At 42.2% G+C, this 20,809-nt stretch overlaps 1 protein-coding gene across 5 annotated transcripts in view; it reads left to right on the plus strand.

Moving 5' to 3' along the window:
- Positions 1-20,809, plus strand: part of INPP5A (inositol polyphosphate-5-phosphatase A) — a 485,401-nt gene that overhangs the window by 147,560 nt on the left and 317,032 nt on the right. For 4 of the 5 annotated variants that reach the window (XM_073546401.1, XM_073546399.1, XM_073546404.1 and 1 more), the window contains exons 3-4: positions 12,068-12,168; positions 15,308-15,395. The exons of the other annotated variant lie outside the window; for it this stretch is intronic. In XM_073546401.1, the coding sequence (XP_073402502.1) occupies positions 12,068-12,168; positions 15,308-15,395 (189 nt within the window). The remainder of the gene's footprint in view (positions 1-12,067; positions 12,169-15,307; positions 15,396-20,809) is intronic. 5 annotated transcript variants of the gene reach the window in all.

A 20,809-nucleotide genomic window follows, 5' to 3' on the forward strand; every position in this document is an offset into this window, starting at 1 on the left:
GAGGTAGATATATGCCAGGAATAGATAAGTGTGTGAGCAGATGCCAACTTATCTGTTGTGTGGACTGCGGGACCCCTACGCGCGTTTCGCTTCTTCGGGGAGCGCCCCCTCCTGGTTCCATTTTTTTCTTTGGTTTATATATTGCTTTAATGGATGAGCTCTAATATTGATAGCCTCCTTGTGGTATTCAATAGAAGCAAATATACCTTGCACAGAGTATATATTTTTATTAATGTAGGAGAAGTAAACGTTGCATGTAAATATTTACCCGTGACATCTGATTCTAAAGTGGCCTGAGGAAATTTCTTTGAGATATTTGGATTAGAAATACATTCTTACACTGCACTCTGTAACCATCTTGTACTGTATCAACCTCTTGTCCATGCGGACATTATAAAGGGTGGTCTTCAAGACCTTATCCGACCATGTTCGCTCATCACTAACTACAAGCCATAACCTCGTGTGTTTGCCCTCAGCTCTACAGCGAGAGATACATGTGGATTTGCTGTATCATGTGTTCAGTTACATCTGCTGCATATCTGTCATGTATTGATTTCCAACATCATAGAACAAATTATTAAATGCAATCCCAGCTAATCCGTGACTTGGATGTGCACACCGACCTTTTGTGATTTTATTCCTCTGCCTTTTTAGAAAGTTGGGTTTTTTTTTGTTTTTTTTTTCCACCATCGCTGTGATTTCAAATCGAAATGTTTTGGAAAAGCCAAGAGCATTAAATTAATCTCTGTACAAACAAGCTTTTGTGAAATGATAGCATCACAAAGCCATTTGTCAACACCTCTCCCATCATTTATCTTCTTCCTATAACCAGCCAACTTCAGTAATGTGTACCGCGCTTTAGTTGTCAGTTCTGGAGTAAAAAATGTAAATTATGATTTTGGTGTATTTTTAAAACTGTAGATCATGGTCATTTAAAGAGGACATGGCTTGTTTCCATGTTTGCCTTCCTCATTTTACACTGTTGTTCCTCCATTATTCCAACCCCTAAATCCAATTGTAGTCTGTCCAAATGTATAGAAAGGGATTTCTGCTATTATTGCCTGTACTCGAACCACACCTAGAAATATATGATATATGCTAGTCATTTTCACTGAAATGTGTTTTTACTAGTGGTGGTTTTTTCCTGGGGGGGGGTGTTGAGGGAGGAGAAAATTATTTTTTTTTTATAGACTCACTCCATGTGGTCATCTGCACAGGACTGGTGCAGGAGCTTTTCTTCTAGGTGATCATATATATACACCTTCCAGAATTCTCTCCTTCCCAGTTTCCAGACTTCACAGCCATTAATACATTTCTCTACGTGTTTTAAATCTTGGGCTCCGAAATTTTTTTTTATTTCAAGGGTATCTATCACTAATGCAGAATTTGAGCAATATTTCATATTAAATGTTTGGGAGGTTTTGTGCTCCTCCAGTTCAGATACATATACTAGATGGTGGCCCGATTCTATCGCATCGGGTATTCTAGAGTCTGTTAAAATAAAAAATAGTTATATGCTCACCTTCCGACAGCCCCCGAACTCTTTCTCTCCTCTCACCACGCTCCCGGCATCTTTCGGTTCCAGTAATGCTTTGCGCGAAACACCGCTGATGATATCGTGCTCTTGCGAGAAGCTAATCATTACTGGGACCGGAAGATGCCGGGCGCGTGGTGAGAGGAGGGACAGAGTCCGGGGGCCGTCGCAAGGTGAGTATATAACTATTTTTTATTTTAACAGAGACTCTAAAATACCCGATGCGATAGAATCGAGCCACCATCTAGTGTATTATACTCCTGGTACACCGGGAGCTGCTGTCACTGTTCTGCTGTTACCTAATGTATTGTACTCCAGTTACACCCAGAGCTGCTGTCCCTGTTCTGCTGTTACCTAATGTATTGTACTCCACTTACACCCAGAGCTGCAGTCACTGTTCTGCTGTTGTCTAATGTATTGTACTCCAGTTACTCCCAGAGCTGCAGTCACTGTTCTGCTTTTACCTAATGTATTGTAGTCCAGTTACACCCAGAGCTGCAGTCACCATTCTGCTCTTACCTAATGTATTATACTCCTGTTACAGCCAGAGCTGCAGTCACTGTTCAGATCTTACCAAATGTATTGTACTCCACTTACACCCAGAGCTGCAGTCACTGTTCTGCTGTTATCTAATGTATTGTACTCCAGTTACTCCCAGAGCTGCAGTCACTGTTCTGCTTTTACCTAATGTATTGTAGTCCAGTTACACCCAGAGCTGCAGTCACCATTCTGCTCTTACCTAATGTATTATACTCCTGTTACAGCCAGAGCTGCAGTCGCTGTTCAGATCTTACCAAATGTATTGTACTCCACTTACACCCAGAGCTGCAGTCACTGTTCTGCTGTTATCTAATGTATTGTACTCCAGTTACTCCCAGAGCTGCAGTCACTGTTCTGCTTTTACCTAATGTATTGTAGTCCAGTTACACCCAGAGCTGCAGTCACCATTCTGCTCTTACCTAATGTATTATACTCCTGTTACAGCCAGAGCTGCAGTCGCTGTTCAGATCTTACCAAATGTATTGTACTCCAGTTACACCCAGATCTGCAGTCACTGTTCTGCTGTTACCTAATATACTCCTGTTACACCCAGAGCTGCAGTCTCTCTTCTGCTGTTACCTAATGTAGTGTGCTCCAGTTACACCCAGAACTGCGGTCACTGTTCTGCTGTTGCCTAATGTATTGTTCTCCAGTTACACCCAGTTCTGCAGTCACTGTTCTGCTTTTACCTAATGTATTATACTCCTGTTACAGTCAGAGCTGCAGTCACTGTTCAGATCTTGCCTAATTTACTGTACTCCAGTTACACCCAGAGCTGCAGTTACTTTTCTGCTCTTACCTAATGTATTGTACACAAGTTACACCCAGAGCTGCAGTCACTGTTCTACTGTTATCTAATGTATTGTACTCCAGTTACACCCTGATCTGCAGTCACTGTTCTGCTGTTACCTAATGTACTCCTGTTACACCCAGAGCTGCAGTCACTCTTCTGCTGTTACCTAATGTATTGTACTCCAGAATATGTACAGGACTGTGCCTGTGTAATGAGCGACGCAGCAGTGATTCCTTTAACGGCAGTAATGTGCCTGTACAATAAGTGATGCGGCCATGTTGCCGTGACAACTAAGCGACTGTCGCTGATTGGTCACGGCCTAACTGCCACGACAAATTAGCAACGCAGGATTTCGGTTACAGACATAAGACAAATATATATATATATATATATATATATATATATATATATTCAATGTATGAAAATACTGCAAAAGGACACAATATTAAAAAAAGGCAAAATAGGGCAGCCATATTTACCAACACTGTCTCACTAAACTAATGCACTTACAATATGCAGTCGATCCCCTTTATAAAAGCGGTGTAACAGAGGTGCAAAATACTGATAAAACAAACCACTCCCACAACGACCATTAATGGAGGGGGTACTTGCCTTGTATTAGAATTGCACATGGATAAGGCTTGTATCGGGCGCTGGTCAAACAGATACGTGTGATGATGATCTATGTCTGGCTTACAGCCGATTAATGACGCTCATACTATTAGATCAGGCCGCTGCCCTGCGCTATATAAGTGTACCCCACAGGGACGGGCTCCTTAGTTTACAAAGCCAACATAGATGGGCCTGCTACATTTTCAATGCGTCTTTTTTTAAGCTTTTTTAAACATTTTTTTCCTTTGTTTCAATTAAGAGTATTTATTTTAGTTAAGTTCTGCACATTTTTGTGCATATATTTTTATATGTTGTGTACTGTGGTAGATCGGCTGATTTAAGAAGAAACACTTTCCGGGTAAATTTTAAAATGGTTTATTAAAACCGTACTGCATAAACCAGTCCATAATTGGGTATACAAACCCTGCCCTTCTGGCATCCAGTAAAGTCAGTGTGGCTGAGGGGATCCACCCACTCAGGGGAACAAAAACAAGGATCAGTTCTCTTTACCACGAGCACAGCTCTGGAGATCTTCTCTCCAGACACACAGAACACGGACTTAAACAGTTACAAAACACACTCCACATTTACCTTCTGGACCACACCCTGGGGTGGAGATATGGTGAACAGCCTGCTATCCACTCTTCAGATGTTCACAGAAACCCAGCCCTTAACTTAGCTGATTAACCCCTCTCAGCACTTGGTGTGCTGGAGCATTTTCCCAGATTCGTATCACTGAGGCTAACAACCCGAGTGTTACATATCTCCACTCCAGAATTTTACCAGTGATGTTCTCATAATACATAGAACCTTACATTCAGTTGTAGGTTTTATTTCTGTAAAATTACACATCTGCTCTGGCACATAGGATAGTTTAAGTCTTTTTTTCACAACACAAGGACTGAAAATACATTTGTGTGACTGAATACTAATAATGGCATCAGCATGGTTTTGGAGGTAATAAGGTAATTGCAGACAGTCCGTATATTCTTTATGGATTTGGGAGCTAAGAATTGGCAACATAGTACAGTACTAACCATTAATCGGATGATATTTTATTTTTTTTTTCTCTTGTGCAAATTGATGTACAATTTTTAGATTTTGAAATCTGCAGCATATCAAATTCTTTCTCCAGACTGACATAGCGGATTTCACTCTCTGCGATACATCGGGTAAAATCTGCTGCAAATCTTTGTTGTAGATACTGTGGAATATCAGCATCAGACTGAGTGCAGGGAGCCTTTTAGAATTCTTAATTGGTGGCTGGGTTTCCCAAAAAGTGTTTGAAAAGAGTGAATTTATATGCTTCAGAATAAAGGAAAACTGTCAGGAAGTGAGCCGTATTTTGAGGATCTCTCACTTACTGGACTGTGTTGTAGTTTTTGTAAGTCCATGTTTTCTCAGCTTAAGATTATCACTGCAGGGCTAGGTCTCTGGTGCAGACCAGTCCAGCTAATCTGTGTAACCACACCCCCACCACTGATTGGCTGCTTGCTGACAGTGCTCACTGGAAGCTGCCAATCAGAGTGGGTGGGGTTATACACAGCCCTGAAGTCTAATCTCCGCTACAGCTCAACAGATAAAACAGGGATTCTATTAAAAACTGCTCCAAGCAGTCCAATAAGTGGCACATCGCTGGAATCAAAGTCTCTTGCTCTATGTTATGCTGCTCTCAGATTAAATTGTAAAAATCTGCTGACAGATTCCTTCTAATTGCAATATTTTTGTGAGTCTTCCGTTACTGTTTATAGACAATCAACATGCTATGCAGGTTGATTTATGCTGTGGATATTTTTCACAACGTACGCATGAGATTTCTTAATGCAAGTCATTGTGGTGATACTATATAAAGCCCTGGATATTCGGTCTGGGGAAATCCTCTCTTTTGCCAAATGTGATTGTAGTCTTCATATTTCTCAAGACAACAATTAATGTATTAATAATCCTATAATTTCTATTTTTGTCATTGTTTGGCAACCAGTGCCATATATTCTGAAAAATTTGAGTTTGAGCTTATTTCTTAAAAAAGATCTCATTATTTATAATTGTTATCCTCTCCACGGTCCTGGTTTTGTTATAAAGTGACACTTATGTGAACAGATCCTGACGAGCCCGTATATTTTTACAAGGCTTGTACATTACTAAATGTTAGAAAAGCTAATGGTAAAAAGAGGAGCGAAATACATTTGCACAAATGGGGTAATTAGATCATGCTTACATGACTCTTAAAGGTGGTTACGGAGTTATAGCAAAGGGTTAAGTTTAAAAAAAATCTATTTTAAATACGTTTTTCTTGGCAAGTGAATCTTGTTCTTAAAGAAGAAAAGGTCTATTTAATTATGATTCAGATAATGTAAGGGAAGAGAAGAGCGCATGAAAGCATTTAATTGCACGGCACAATTCAGACATTTTATACTTTGCCAAACAGCTTCGGTTCCAAAATATGTCATTACCGCGCAATTGGATTTCTAAATATAAGATGTCTCGAATACAGTTTTAGGAATAACTGCTGGATTTATGGTGGTGCTGCCCTGTCGGTTGCTCTGATGTCTTGATTTCCAGCTGTCTATTTAATACTGAACTTGCTTAGTGCCAGCAGCTTCACGAGGGTCTGTGTCATGTAACGCAACCTCCGTATCTCTCCACTTGTAAGTTATACGCCTGCTATTGTCTCATGTATAGGTTTCCTTAAAGTGACCGCTATATGCTGCATCCTCTTTTTAAAGCCCGGACTCTCTAGTCTCCCCAGTGTAGACATATGTCATCAACTGATGCCGTTTTGCGTTAGACTTACAATCTGTCACATATAACCCAATCTTAAAGAGAATCTATCACCAGGTTTTTGCCACCTATTCTAACAGCAGCGTAATATAGAGACAGGAACCCTGATTCCAGCGATGTGTCACTTACTGGGCTGCTTGCTGTAGTTTTGATAAAATCAGAGTTTTCTCTGTTGCAGATGTACCAGTTCTCTGAAAGCTGTGCTCTGTGTAACCCCGCCCCCACCACTTATTGGCAGCTGTCTAGTCAGTGTACACAGCTGCCAATCAGTGGTGTGGGCGGGGTTACACAGAGCTCAGCATTCAGAGAAATGATAGACCTGTAGTACAGAAAACTCTAATTTTATCAAAACTGTAGCAAACAGCCCAGTAAGTGGCACATTGCTAGAATCAGGCTCTCTGCCCCTACACTATACTATTCTCAGATATCGTTGCAAAAATCTAGTGACCGATTCCCTTTAAACAGGAATTTCCTGATTGCTAAAGTCCCATCGTCACATACCGACACCCTCATGTATGCAGTATCAGCAATTCATGCTGCTTCAGAACTGCTTTAATTTGGGTCTAGGTGAAGGCCGGTTTTAGAATCATGTATGAAGATCTCGTCTTGCTACTTCTTGATTTTCAGATACTTGGCGCTTGAATTTTTAAGACATCGGTCTCCACATTGTGCTGCCACCATGTATTTTTAATGTTCGCTTCCATTGTGGAAAGTCTTCCCTGCGCTTTGCTTTTAATTTTTAATCTGTCAATGAGCTCGATAGACTAATGGGGAAGATGCCGTGGCCTCTGAACGAGGATCTGAAAAATAGGTTAATGTTATTTAGTTTGTAATTACAGTGGAGGGAGAAGCCTGCAGATATAATAACAGTAATATTACTGTGCTGTTGTACATTCCAGGAAAACGGGCTCCGCGCTCACATTTTTCTAGAGTAGTTGTGGCTTAGGAATGTGTGTAGGTGTCTTGGTACAAAAAGAGTTTATTTTCATTAGCGCTGACGGGTAAAACTACTTAGTCTTAACTTTAAAGAACAAATGTCTTGTGTGAGACAACGGCATAGGCGATTTCTGCCTTTCACAGAAACAAGAACTTGTGTAGGACACAGACTGTAGCGGTGCTGAAAACCTCAACTATCTGACTATAGACAACTGATAATGGACTAATGGTTACCATCTTGGATTCCTCTCCTACATCATCCTGCACGTACAGCTTAGCCTAAGATCTCATTCACAAGTCAGTTTTTCATGTTTGAGCGCTATCCATTTTTATCCCAGATAACACTCATACCTGTGATGCCCTCTGGGGCTGTCACACACCAGTCTGAGCGAAGGTCTCCTGACCCGAGCATGGCAGCTTTATATATTTCTACGAGGCCGTTTCGCTCAGGTTTGGAGACCCACGACCAGTCTGTGCATGCATTTTGAACCATTAAACTCAATGGTTTTTAGTCAGAACACACACCCATCCATTTATATTGTAGCAAAGCCTGGACTAAATCCTAGCACTGCAATTAATAATTAGATGTACCTGGCTAGCTTTGACTAAGAACAAGGGCATGTATTTACTTAGAAGTTCAGTTTGCTGGGTATTTTGAGCAGAGTGTAGTGTGTTGAAGTTGGTGATTGCCCAGCCAAAATGTGAGCTGTACCTGGGAGAGAGACATGTCAGAGTCTCTCTGAAAGGAGACTGCACGGGTCAGCTAGGAAAGCTGAGCAGCCTGTGTGTTGGAGCTGTAGAGAACCGTGAAGAATCTGCAGCTTGTTCAGTGTGAACTGTGCATGGAGTTGAACACTTCTGTTTGGTGCTGGAAGCTGCTTGGGATGAAGGTGATACAGAGACTGGTAGGACCTTCCCTTAACTGTGTGTAAAGTTTGCTCTGGTACATCTGTTTGGATGAAAGTGGGAAAGATAAGTATTTAATACACTTCCGATTTTGCAAATGTTCCCACCTACAAAGAATGGAGAGGTGTGTAATTTTTATCGTAGGTACACTTCACCTGTGAGAGACAGAATCTAAAAATAAAAAAACAGAATCACATTGTATGATTTTTAAATAAACTGCATTTTATTGCATGAAATCAGTATTTAATCACCTACCAATCAGTAAGAGTTCTGGCTCTCACAGACCAGTTAGTTTTTCTTTAAGAAGCCCTCCTACTCTGCACTCATTACCTGTATTAATTGCACCTGTTTGAACTTCTTACCTGTATAAAATACTTATTAGTAATACCTATATATGATCAAACAATATTTATGTTGGGCATTTACAAAATAGACACAAAAATGAATAAATGGGAAACTCCTAGTAATAAAAATTCAGTTTTATTAATCAATACTTATTAAAACAGGCAGTAAACATACTAAAATAGGGAAAATAAGTATAGCGTGAAGCCCAACCCAGACACAGCAACACTAGAATGTAGACAAGTATTGACCACTGGTGTATGTATAAAGGCAAGTTTACGAAGCAATCGCTGACCTCAGGGAGACCAGTCAAAGAAAACACTGCGGCAGCCGGCAAAGGCGCTCAATCACAGTGAAATCCTAGGTGCATTGCTCTCTGGGAAATACGAATATGCAAATAAAGTCCGTGGAGCCTCATTTAAGAGTCTCAAACACGGGACTAGCCAGATCTTCCTCCAGGGAAGGACCCAGCCAAGGAGTGTCTCCTTTCAGAAACCACCATTACCACCATATTAAGTGGCCCTTTAAGTCAATATCCAGCTCTTTACGAGTTTACAGATATGACAAGGGAAATACCAAGGCCAGATATCCATCCACAGACAGCTGTTTCGGGGTATTGCCCCTCATCAGTGTGGAGTAGGATTCTGGCTAGGTGGGAGCAATGATCTGGCTAGTCCCATGTTTGAGACTCTTAAATGAGGCTCCACGGACTTTATTTGCATATTCATATGTCCCAGGGAGCAATGCACCTAGGATTTCACTGTGATTGAGCGCCTTTGCCGGCTGCCGCAGTATTTTCTTTGACTGGTCTCCCTGAGGTCAGTGATTGTTTCGTGATGTTGGTCTACTAGGCATTGCTCCCACCTAGAATCCTACTCCACACTGATGAGGGGCAACACCCCGAAACAGCTGTCTGCGGATGGATACCTGGCGGTATTTTCCTTATCATATCTGTAAACTCGTAAAGAGCTGGATATTGACTTAAAGGGCAACTTAATATGGTAGTAATGGTGGTTTCCGAAAGGAGCCACTCGTTGGCTGGGTCCTTCCCTGGAGGAAGATCTGGTAAGTCCCGTGTTTGAGACTCTTAAATGAGGCTCCACGGACTTTATTTGCATAAAGGCAAGTGTAGTATTGCGTGGTAGAGGCAATCTAGTGAGCACGTAGCCCATTAGAAAAAATGTAATTCAATATATGTATCACTAGAGGTATATTATAGATACAGTAGAAAAATGTGTCTTCAATGGTACTCTATAGTAAATATTGCTGCTGTACTAATGTGGTCACAAAGTGACAAGTGCAAGAATATACAAGATGACTTTTGTGAAACCAAGTCCATATTGCACATATGGAGTGTCAAGGTAAATGCCTTAGCAGGTAAATAAATGCTGTCAATAATTAGTACTGTCCATGTGCAACAATGGATTAGATCTAAAAAAAAATCAATCATATATGAAATGCATAAAAGTACATAAAGTATATGCTATGGAATATACCTTTAAAAATGTGTCAACTTGGTTAGGCAAGGGCCCTGACGCACGTTTCACATCTTCTTCCAGGGGGCATAGATGTCAGTGATAGTATTGTGAGACTATCACAGCTGACAGGCAGGGTGACAGCGCTGTACATGGCCGTCGTGGGCCGGAAGCGGTGGCTTCAGCGTCCCAGGTCATCGGTCACCACACACCTCCTACGCATCAGGAAATGGGAGGGCAGGATGAAGCTATGAGATGCATTGCCACGGCAACCAAACCTCAGCCAGCCAGTGCTAGGGCACACTGTCTATGCGGAGGGCATGATGAGTGTAACATAGTAAAAAACTCTGTATGAAAAGACACCTGTCCTCACACTCAATCACACTTGACCCTCTTCACCATGGCTGAGATCTTAGGACACCAGGGACAAAATTGTAGACCTTCACAAGGCTAGGGTGGGCTACAGGACTATAGGCAGCAGCTTGGTGAGAAGGCAATAACTTTGGCCACAATTATTCGAAAATGGAATAAACACAATATGACTGTCAATCTCACTCAGTCTGCGGCTCCATGCAAGATCTTGCCTCATGGGGTATGAATTATTTTGAGAAAGGTTAGTAATCAGCACAGATTTACTACACCGGAGGATCTGGTCAATGACCTGAAGAGAGCTGGGACCACAGTCTCAAACAGTACCATTAGTAACATACTACGCGGTCATGGATTAAAATCCTGCAGGGCACTCTGGGTCCTCCTGCTGACGCCAGCACGTTTCCAAGCCGTTTGACGTTCACCGGTCACCATCTGGATGATCTAGAGCAGGGTTTCCCAACTCCAGTCCTCAAGGCACACCAACAGATCATGTTTTCAGGATTTCCTTAGTATTGCTCAGGTGATAATTGCTTCACCTGTGCAATACAAAGGAAATCCTGAAAACATGATCTGTTGGTGGGCCTTGAGGACTGGAGTTGGGAAACCCTGATCTAGAGAATGCATGTGAGAAGGTCATGGGGTCAGATGAGACCAAAATGGAACTTATTGGTATCAACTCCACTCCATGTTTGGGGGAAGAAGGATGAGAACAACCCTAAGAACAACTTCCCAACTATGAAGCTTGGTGGGAGAAATATCATACTTTGGGCGTACGTTTCTGCAAAGCGGTATTGAAGGCCGTATGGATGGAGTCATGTATCGCAAGATTTTGGCCAAAAAAATCCTTCCTGCAGTAGGAGCATTGAAGAAGGGTTGTGGCTGGGTCTTCTAGCATGACAATGACTTGAAACACACAACCAGGGCAAGTAAGGAGTAACTCCATAAGAAGCATTTCAGGTCCTGGAGTGGCCTAGCCGGCCACAGATCTCTCAATTCTTTATAGGTGGGAACACTTGCAAAATCGGCCGTGTGTCAAATAATTATTTTCTCCACTGTCTGTGCCTGCTGAATGAACTGTTTATTTGCTGTTACTGTGTGCCGTTTTATGAATCCCTAAAATATATATATTTATGCAATATATTAGAATGTCTACAGCACCATGCCACATCCTATTTAGAGAAATTCCTGCAGCTTTGAACTATTACTATTTGCAAAAGATAAAGGGTGGTGCTCAGCGAGCTTAGTAATTTAAGTCCATATTACTAGTATGAAGAAATGGGGCACTCACCATCTCTTTAAAAAATTCAGTCCTTTATTTCATTATTTCGAGCAGGCAATCGTCAGGCAGGGGGGTTCCATTTTCCTTTTTTGCACCCCCTGCCTGTCCCTTGCCTGTCCAAAATTATAAAATGAAGGACTGAATTATTTATAGATACGGTGAGTGCTGTATTTTTTTTTATACTTGTAATATGTCTATATATCTGCATTTGTATATTTGGTTATTTATACAATGCCGGCAAAATAAATTCTTTACAAGCATTCACGTGGTTTATTGTGGCTATTTCGTTACAATTGGTGTTGTCGGGTCACCCTTACCACTATTGGCGGTCGTGAGCCAGTTTTGCTATTAGACAGTTTTTGATCATCGTCCCCATGTGCACTTAAGAAGTGAATTAAGTCTTCTATGGTGATCCCGCTTTAAACTCTGCTTAAGCATGAAATCCATAAACTGTTCCCTTTTAATCTCATGGTCGTGTATATTTTCTTTGTTTTCAGACTGTACACGCACAGAAGCCTCAGTTTGTATCTTTGCACTGTCAAGAGGTTGGTGGGAAGAACTATGAAGCTTCTATGGCTCATGTCGACAAGTTGGTCAAGTAAGTATATAGATTTGAAGGTTATATTCTTTTTATTGTTCATTTTATTCCTAAATGCAATTTTAAGCAACTTTCTAAACTGGATTCATTAAAAATTGTAAACCATTTTTGCTGCTGCGCAGTGCGTGTAAGTCCTGCATCTGAGTGCCCTGCAAAACTGATCAAATCCATCAAAGCTTCTGATGACTCTGGCCGTCCGCTTCTTTCTCTTGAAGAGATGACATTCAAAAACTACGTCAAAATGTAAAGTGTGAAATGAAGCTTCAAGGCCCCTCCCAAATGGCAAATCACACACTAGGAAGGTGATCGCCATAATACATAAAAATGGCTGCCATCTTGTTTCGCTGACAGAAACCTGTCCATGGATGTAAAAATAGAATGGGATTTTGTGAGCTTGTGAAGTAGGAAGCTCCTTCCCTTCAGGTGTTTGATGTGCTCTCAGGGGTGCTGAGGTAAGAGGCTGCTCACACTGCTGTCCACCCTGTTTGATCTAATACTGGAGATACCAGGGGTGCTGAGGTAAGAGGCTGCTCACACTGCTGTCTGTCTGATCTAATAATGAAGATACCAGGGGTGCTGAGGTAAGAAGAAGCTGCTCACACTGCTGTCTGTGTGATCTAATACTGGAGATATCAGGGGTGCTGAGGTAAGAAGAGGCTGCTCACACTGCTGTCCACCCTATCTTTCTGATCTAATACTGGAGATACCAGGGGTGCTGAGGTAAGAAGAGGCTGCTGACACTGCTGTCTGTCTGATCTAATACTGGAGATATTAGGGGTGCTGAGGTAAGAAGAGGCTGCTCACACTGCTGTCCACCCTATCTTTCTGATCTAATACTGGAGATACCAGGGGTGCTGAGGTAAGAAGAGGCTGCTCACACTGCTGTCTGTCTGATCTATTACTGGAGATATTAGGGGTGCTGAGGTAAGAAGAGGCTGCTCACACTGCTGTCCACCCTAACTTTCTGATCTAATACTGGAGATACCAGGGGTGCAGAGGTAAGAAGAGGCTGCTCACACTGCTGTCTGTCTGATCTAATACTGGAGATATCAAAGGTGCTGAGGTAAGAAGAGGCTGCTCTCACTGCTGTCCACCCTATCTTTCTGATCTAATACTGGAGATACCAGGGGTGCTGAGGTAAGAAGAGGCTGCTCACACTGCTGTCTGTCTGATCTAATAATGGAGATATCAGGAGTGCTGAGGTAAGAATAGGCTACTCACACTGCTGCCCACAGTTTCTTATTTGATTGAATATTGGAGATTCGAGTGGTGCTGAGGTAAGAATAGGCTACTCACACTGCTGCCCACAGTTTCTTATTTGATTGAATATTGGAGATTCGAGTGGTGCTGAGGTTACGAAGGATCTGCTCACACTGCTGTCCACCCTGTCTATCTGATCTAACACTGAAGACATCAGTTGTGCTCAGGTAAGAGGCTGCTCACACTGCTTCCCACAGTTTATTTGATTGAATATTGGAGATTAATAATAATAATCTTTATTTTTATATAGCGCTAACATATTCCGCAGCGCTTTACAGTTTGCACACATTATCATCACTGTCCCCAATGGGGCTCACAATCTAAATTCCCTATCAGTATGTCTTTGGAATGTGGGAGGAAACCCACGCAAACACTGGGAGAACATACAAACTCCTTGCAGATGTTGTCCTTGGTGGGATCCTGTGGTGCTGATGTAAGAAGGATCTGCTGACACTGCTGTCCACACTGTTTACTTAAATGCGGAGCAGTTGAAGTGAATGAGAGAGGTGGCTTTAGGCTATGATCACACATCTTTTTATGCAAATTTTCAGCTGCTTTATACAGTACCAGCAAAGTCTGCGATTTCAGAAATCTCATGCAAACACATTGTTTTTTTTTTTGTCCTCAGTATTTTGTGCAGTACCTTGGTTTTTGCAGAATGCAGCATGTCACTATTTTCGGCAGGTATCTATTTTTGCTGCTTTTTTTGTGTGCCAAAACCTGAAGTTTTCTGCACTAAACTTTGTCAGCATGCACAAGAGACAAATGTACCCTGATGATAAAAATGCAGGGAAAGAAACGCAACAAAAACTAAGCAACACGAGGAAGAAGCTCTGGAAGTCGATTGGATCTGTGAAAAGGAACCAATTTTCAGTTGCACAAAGTTTTTAAATCTCTCTCTTCTAGGGTCTAAAAGTTTAAGAACTTTTTATTACAAACAAATATCAAGTGGCCTTTTGTCTCATGTTACCGTCTGTCCTCACACATCTCATAATGCACGGTGGGGTTTTGTTTTTCTTTTTCTTTATTTTTGCAAACTGGAATGTTCCCCTGGTTGTTTTAAAAGTAAAAAAAAAATAATCTAAGCTTCCTTTCCTTGCTTACGTTATCGTAGATCAGATTTGATTTTCTGTAAAATTGGCCTTCAACTATGGCTAGATAGCAATGCAAGATTAATGTGCAGTTTGTAAAACAAATACATCTCAGCTGCTTGCTTCTTGATGGCTGAGGAAAACCCTCGCTCCATCAGTGATGTTAAACAAGCAAATAAATATGTTCTATTTCCATGGATCGGCAGTGCTATGAAAGTTGGTAAACACTGCCCTCTAGCGGTGATGGTCCAAATTAACTTCTACACCCAAATCAAGCATAGAAGCCTGTATCAAAAATGTAATCATTCTTTTCGTTTCATGTCTCTGCAGCATGTGTTGCATTCTTAATGTACGTAGAGAAAATTACATTTTATAGCTGATTTGTAGGATTTGTATTCAGATACTGTGGCACATTATTACTGCTGTATGGTGGTAGTGTCTCAGACAATTAGTAAATGCTGTACAATCTGCAATAAGTTTTAGACACAGAAAAAAAAATTGGGAAAGTATTAAAAAACTAAGACCCATGTTAACAAAAAGTGGGGTTTTTCTTAGTTTTTTTCCCCCTCTTCTAATGCCAAAGTTAGGGGCCTTTATTTCATGGCTTTCAGTACTGTCTAGGGGGTTTAAAAAAAACCAAAAAAAAAAAACCTCATGGTTTCGCTTAGTTTTTTTCTTTAAAAAAAAAAAAAAAAAATTCAGTGAATACCGATTGTAACTTTTTCCAGACCAGCGATATCTGCGTTCATTGCCACTGCAGTAATTTTTTTTTATTTTTCTGCTTTCAGAGATCTGCTGTCAAGTGATGCTATGAAAGAATACAACAGAGCTCGAGTGTACCTAGACGAGAACTACAAGTCACAGGAAAACTTCACGGTATGCCTGGCCTTCATATCAACGCTCCATCTATTCTATGAACATAAGGAGCTTGTCTTCTAGAGGGTAATAGGCAGAGGCGTAGCTAGGGTTTTGGTTCGGGGGGACGAAACTTCTGAGTGGGCCACTAACCAGGTAACCTTGATTTATAACTCGGTGACGCACCCTAATAGTGGATGTAGGAGATGACTGCGCCGTTACTGAATAATCTCTATATAAAGACCAACATGGATATTACCGCAATATGGTCAGTGGTAAATACCAGTCCTACACATCATATAAGTGATTACTGCACAGTTATAGTTGGTGTCTTACCGCTGACAATCTTTCTGATGGAATCGTTATTTTTCCCGTCTTTTCCATCTGGCCCAGACCGACATGACGACTCCTCCAGCCAGGACTCGGCTACAGAGAATACAACAAAGACACGTTTCACTTCTCATATTCCAGCCCCATCACCATGTATCCCCAACCTGCGCAAACCCCTCATCCTGCTGATACGGCAGCAGCGGCTTAGCGTTGGGGTATGTGTCCCTATTACTGCACCTGCTGTGTGGTTCTGTGTGTCCTTTAAATTCTAAAGCAACCCCCAAGAAAACAGTGCCCACATTTTGTCCCCTAGAATGTAGTAATGCCCTCTGTGTGCCCCTTTGACAGTCACAGTAACCTGAGTTCCCCTATAACAATAAGTGCTCACTTTACATTTAATAATGTCCCGAGTCTCCCCTCCCCCTGTACAGATCCTCTATACACAGCATGATGCCCCCTCACTGTATACATACTGACCCCTTAGTATCCCCCAAACTGTTTGATGGCTCCAACACTGTATGATGGCCCCCTAACTGTAATCTCCACACTGTATGATGGCACTCTAGATAGCCTCCAGATAGTATACTACACTAGATAGTCCTCAATATAGTATAATGCAGCCCCCCCCCATTAGCAGACTCTATAGTATAATGCAGCTCACCATAAGCAGACTGTAATGTAAGGCAGTCCACATAAGCAGATTCTATAGTATAAGGCAGCCCCCCATAGACTGTAATATAAGGCAGCCCCTCCATAGTCAGACTGTAATACAATGAATCCCTCCCTAGACAGACTAATATAATGCACCCCAAGGCAGACTCTAATATAAGGCAGCCCCCACATAGGCAGACTTTAATATAAGGCGGCAGACAGTAATGTAAGGCAGCACCCCCCACACCTATAGGCGGACAGTAATGTAAGGCAGCACACACACACCCACACCTATAGGCTGACTGTAATGTAAGGCTGCACCCCCCCTATAGGCAGACAGTAATGTAAGGCAGCACACACACTCCCACCTATAGGCAGACTGTAATGTAAGTCAGCACACACACTCCCACCTATAGGCAGACTGTAATGTAAGGCAGCACACACACTCCCACCTATAGGCAGACTGTAATGTAAGGCAGCACACACACTCCCACCTATAGGCAGACTGTAATGTAAGGCAGCACACACACTCCCACCTATAGGCAGACTGTAATGTAAGTCAGCACCCCCCCCCCCACCTATAGGCAGACTGTAATGTAAGTCAGCACACCCCCCCACCTATAGGCAGACTGTAATATAAGGCAGCACCCCCCACATATAGGCAGACTGTAATGTAAGGCAGCACACCCCCCCCCACATATAGGCAGACTGTAATGTTAGGCAGCACACCCCCCTATAGGCAGACTGGAATGTAAGACAGCACACCCCCCTGTAGGCAGACTGGAATGTAAGGCAGCACACACCCCTATAGGCAGACTAGAATGTAAGGCAGCACACCCCCCCCCACACACACACACACAACTATCGGCAGACTGTAACGTTAGGCAGACTGTAATATAATGCACCCCCATAAAAAAAAATAAATCCAATACTCCCCTCTCTTCCTCCTGGCTCATGCGACCTGCGCTGCTCCATGCTCTCCCGCTCATCTCCCTGACAGTGGGCGCAGGGCAATGATGTCATCGCGCTCGCTGTCTGTGAGAGGGGAATGATGGGAGAAGGAGTGTAACACTCCTTCTCTATTCAATGCAGTCAGCTGTACCGGCTGGATGCCGATACAGCTGACCCTGCGATGACAGGCGGGGGGGGGGGGGGGGGGGGGCAGTGCTGGCAACGGGCCTCCCTGCCTGCTCAGGGGCCACATAGCGCACTGCACAATGTAACTGTATCAGCGCGCCGTGCACGCCGATACAGTTACAGTCGCGAGACCCAGTGCCATGGCCCCCTCTGCCCCCCCCCGGTAGCTACGCTATTGGTAAGGCCTGTTTCACACTTCCGTTTTTTCAAATCCGTCAAAATCCGTTGTTTTCCGTAAAAAAACGGATCCGCCATTTTTTGCAGGATCCGTTTTTTTTGTCCCATAGACTTCCATTACGGTTACCGCGGATCCGTCAAAAAAACGGATCCGTTTTTAAAAAAACGGATCCGTTTGCATCAGTTTCCGTCAAAAAAACGGAAACGGATCCGTTTGGCGGACACAAAAACGGAAGTGTGAAACAGGCCTTATAGGTTTTGGATTGCGGGATGAGCTTATAGCACTGAAATGAGGCAGAGAGCAAAGAATTAAAAAGCTGCATTTTTGCTTTAAGCACCAGAAGATGATTGCAGGAAGGGCTAGTGTCCCTTTTATTTGGTCAGTGTTGTGTTTTTTTCTGTTTTTTTTTTTTTCTTCCCCAGCTTGGAAGGGAACTATACATTTTTACTCGATCATTCAAATTCATCATTTTCTTATCCACCTATGGATCCTAGCCCAGAGAACAAAGTGCACAACTTGGAAATTTTTCTTACTCATGTGTTTAACCTAATGTCATACAACTAATGTGTGGAAACACAAGACCAAATTTTATTTTTTTTCTTGTGGTGGAAATTCTTAATAAAAATCTTGTATTGGTTAATACAAAGTTCATGTAATGTTTGTGAGGAGGGGATTTTTGTTAACCTCTTCCAAAGTTAGAAAAAATAAAACTTGTGTATGAAAAGCCAAAAATTATGATATTCAGACCGTTGTCTTTAGTATGATATTTATGGGGTTGTAAAAAGTGTTAGGGTATTAATTGGCATGTAGGACACATGAAGCCATAAAAAGCACCCATAATTTTTACTTTGTGACTTATGGGTGCTATTCAATTGATATAGAGCAGACACAGTAATGTTTAAAAGCCAGAATACGTCATCGATGTGCCAGCCACAGTGGCCCCCTCGGTATAACAGCTATCTAATGTGAAGGCTATTGGCCAGGCAGTTTTCAGGGGTGAAGTTTAAGAAAATATGTATACGCTGAAACAGAAAGGTGAGGGAATAACTTTGATTATATGGTGACAATAATGTATGGCTGGAATGGGATATATTCGGCAGCAAGTGAACAGTCTGTTCTCGAAGTTGATGTGTTTCTGGAAGCAAGACAAATGTGCAAATGTAAGGACTTGAGGAAAAAGTGCAAATTGGGATGACTGGTTCAGAGCATCCCCAAAACAGCCGTTCTTGAGGGCTACCAATAATGGTTCAAGAAAGGAGAACTAGAGTCAGCCATGTGCATCCACAACTCTTTCATGAACCTGGGGGTCTGAAGTCTAGTCCGTCTTGGCTCTTTCAGACATCAAATTAACAATGGAAAGACAAGTTGATGGATGTGGAATGATGCACTGCACAGAGTTCTGCTGGTAAATATGGTTCCTGACATGCATGTGGTTGTCTCTTTGACATGTACAACCTACCTAAATATTGTACAGACCAAGTGCGTGCCTTTCTGGTATTCATGAGTAGTCGTGTCTTTTTTTTTTTTTTTTCAGCAGTATAATGTCCCTCCCACACTGCAAAAATTGTGCAGGAATGGTGTGAGGAACACGCCAACGAGTTCAAGGTCTCCAAGTTCTCCAGTTCACAATTCGATCGCTCATCTATGGCAGTGTTGCCCCAACTTTAGTTCTCAGAGATGACATTGTCAACATTTCCTTAATATTGCACAGGTGAGAGAACTGTGAAAATTTCTGATGTTTGATGATGATTCCATCACCTCTGCAATACTAAAAAAAAAAAATCCCGACAACATGATCTTTTGGGGTGGCCATGAGAGGACTGGAGATTGGATAACATTGATCTATGGGGATGTCTGATCCCTTGACTTTCCAGAAGTTGCTCAGCGTGACATCTATGGATTAATCTGCCAGATACTACAGGTCTTCTGGAGTTGGTTGGTTTGGCGGCAGTTGGGGGTGATCAACCCAATATTAGGCAGGTTTCCCTGGTGTTATGGATATATCGGTGTTTGTAGTGTTTCCCTGTAGCTTCTCCGCCTCCAGCAATCTCTCCATAATCAAGCTGTCCGGAGCTCGCCCTCCCTGTGATGTATCATTATAAATGTTATTTCTTTGATATTCTGCCCTGTATGTAAGAAGTTTATTCCAGGTAGTTTTTATATAAGGGGTTTCGGAGCTATTTAGTACCCTGTTTATACTTGAGGCATTGGCGCACTGAAGTTTTTACTGTGTGATATAAAGCCTGAGACTCGTGTTCTGCTAAATTAGGCTTTGGGAGCGCAGCCTGTATTCTTGGCACTCGGTATTTACACTCGGGCTCTTGGCTCATTATAGGAAGCACAGTCCTGTATTTAGAGACTAAAAATACTCCTCGTCTTCATCCTGCAAGTGAAATAAACCTTTCCCTTCCAGGAAGAATGGAAACCATCTATAAATTCGGCCTCGGGGGTCATTCTGGCTGCACATTTAGGTCTTTTGTCCTTAACTTGTGTTTTATTAGCGTTTGGCAGGTTTCCATCAACAATAATTAGAAAATTATAGTTCCCATGCTCTATTAACAAAGCCGGTATTTGAGTGTTATTTATGACGTGGTCAGTCAGGAGTGTAACACGGAGAGATTCTTCTCTGTCCGCGCGTTCATCATCGTGCATTCAGAGCGGTCTCCTCCGATCTGGTACCGTATTGGCGGTGGGCGGGAGGAGGCTCTGTGCTGATCACATCTGGTTTTTGGAGCGTCTTGATGAAACAAACGAAGTATGCCACTAGTCCGAAGTCAGATGCCATAACACAGGCCAGGTGGACCCCCATTATAGTCAATAGGGTCGATCGGGGGCTGCCAGGTAGTAAAGGAATTGAATGGCTCAGTTGCAACCAGGCACAGAAATCAAGCTCTGCTCCACGTCGGCAGAATTGCTACCGGGGAGGTGATCAGCCACAAATCAAGCTTTTTCTGGGATCGATTCAATTTGATTCAAAAGTTACGAGTAACCGTTTTTTTATTTTTCATAAATTAATACTCATGAAAATAAGAAACTTTGCAATATATCTGATCAGAGAAACCTCCTACTTTCTCCTCCTCCTCATTCATTCTTTCTTAATTCACAGGTAAAATCTGTCTTCAGTAAATAGATAGTGTCC

The sequence above is a fragment of the Dendrobates tinctorius genome, unplaced genomic scaffold (genome assembly GCF_039654945.1).
Source record: "Dendrobates tinctorius isolate UK_male_01 unplaced genomic scaffold, ASM3965494v1 ptg000147l, whole genome shotgun sequence".
Lineage (NCBI taxonomy): Eukaryota > Metazoa > Chordata > Amphibia > Anura > Dendrobatidae > Dendrobates > Dendrobates tinctorius.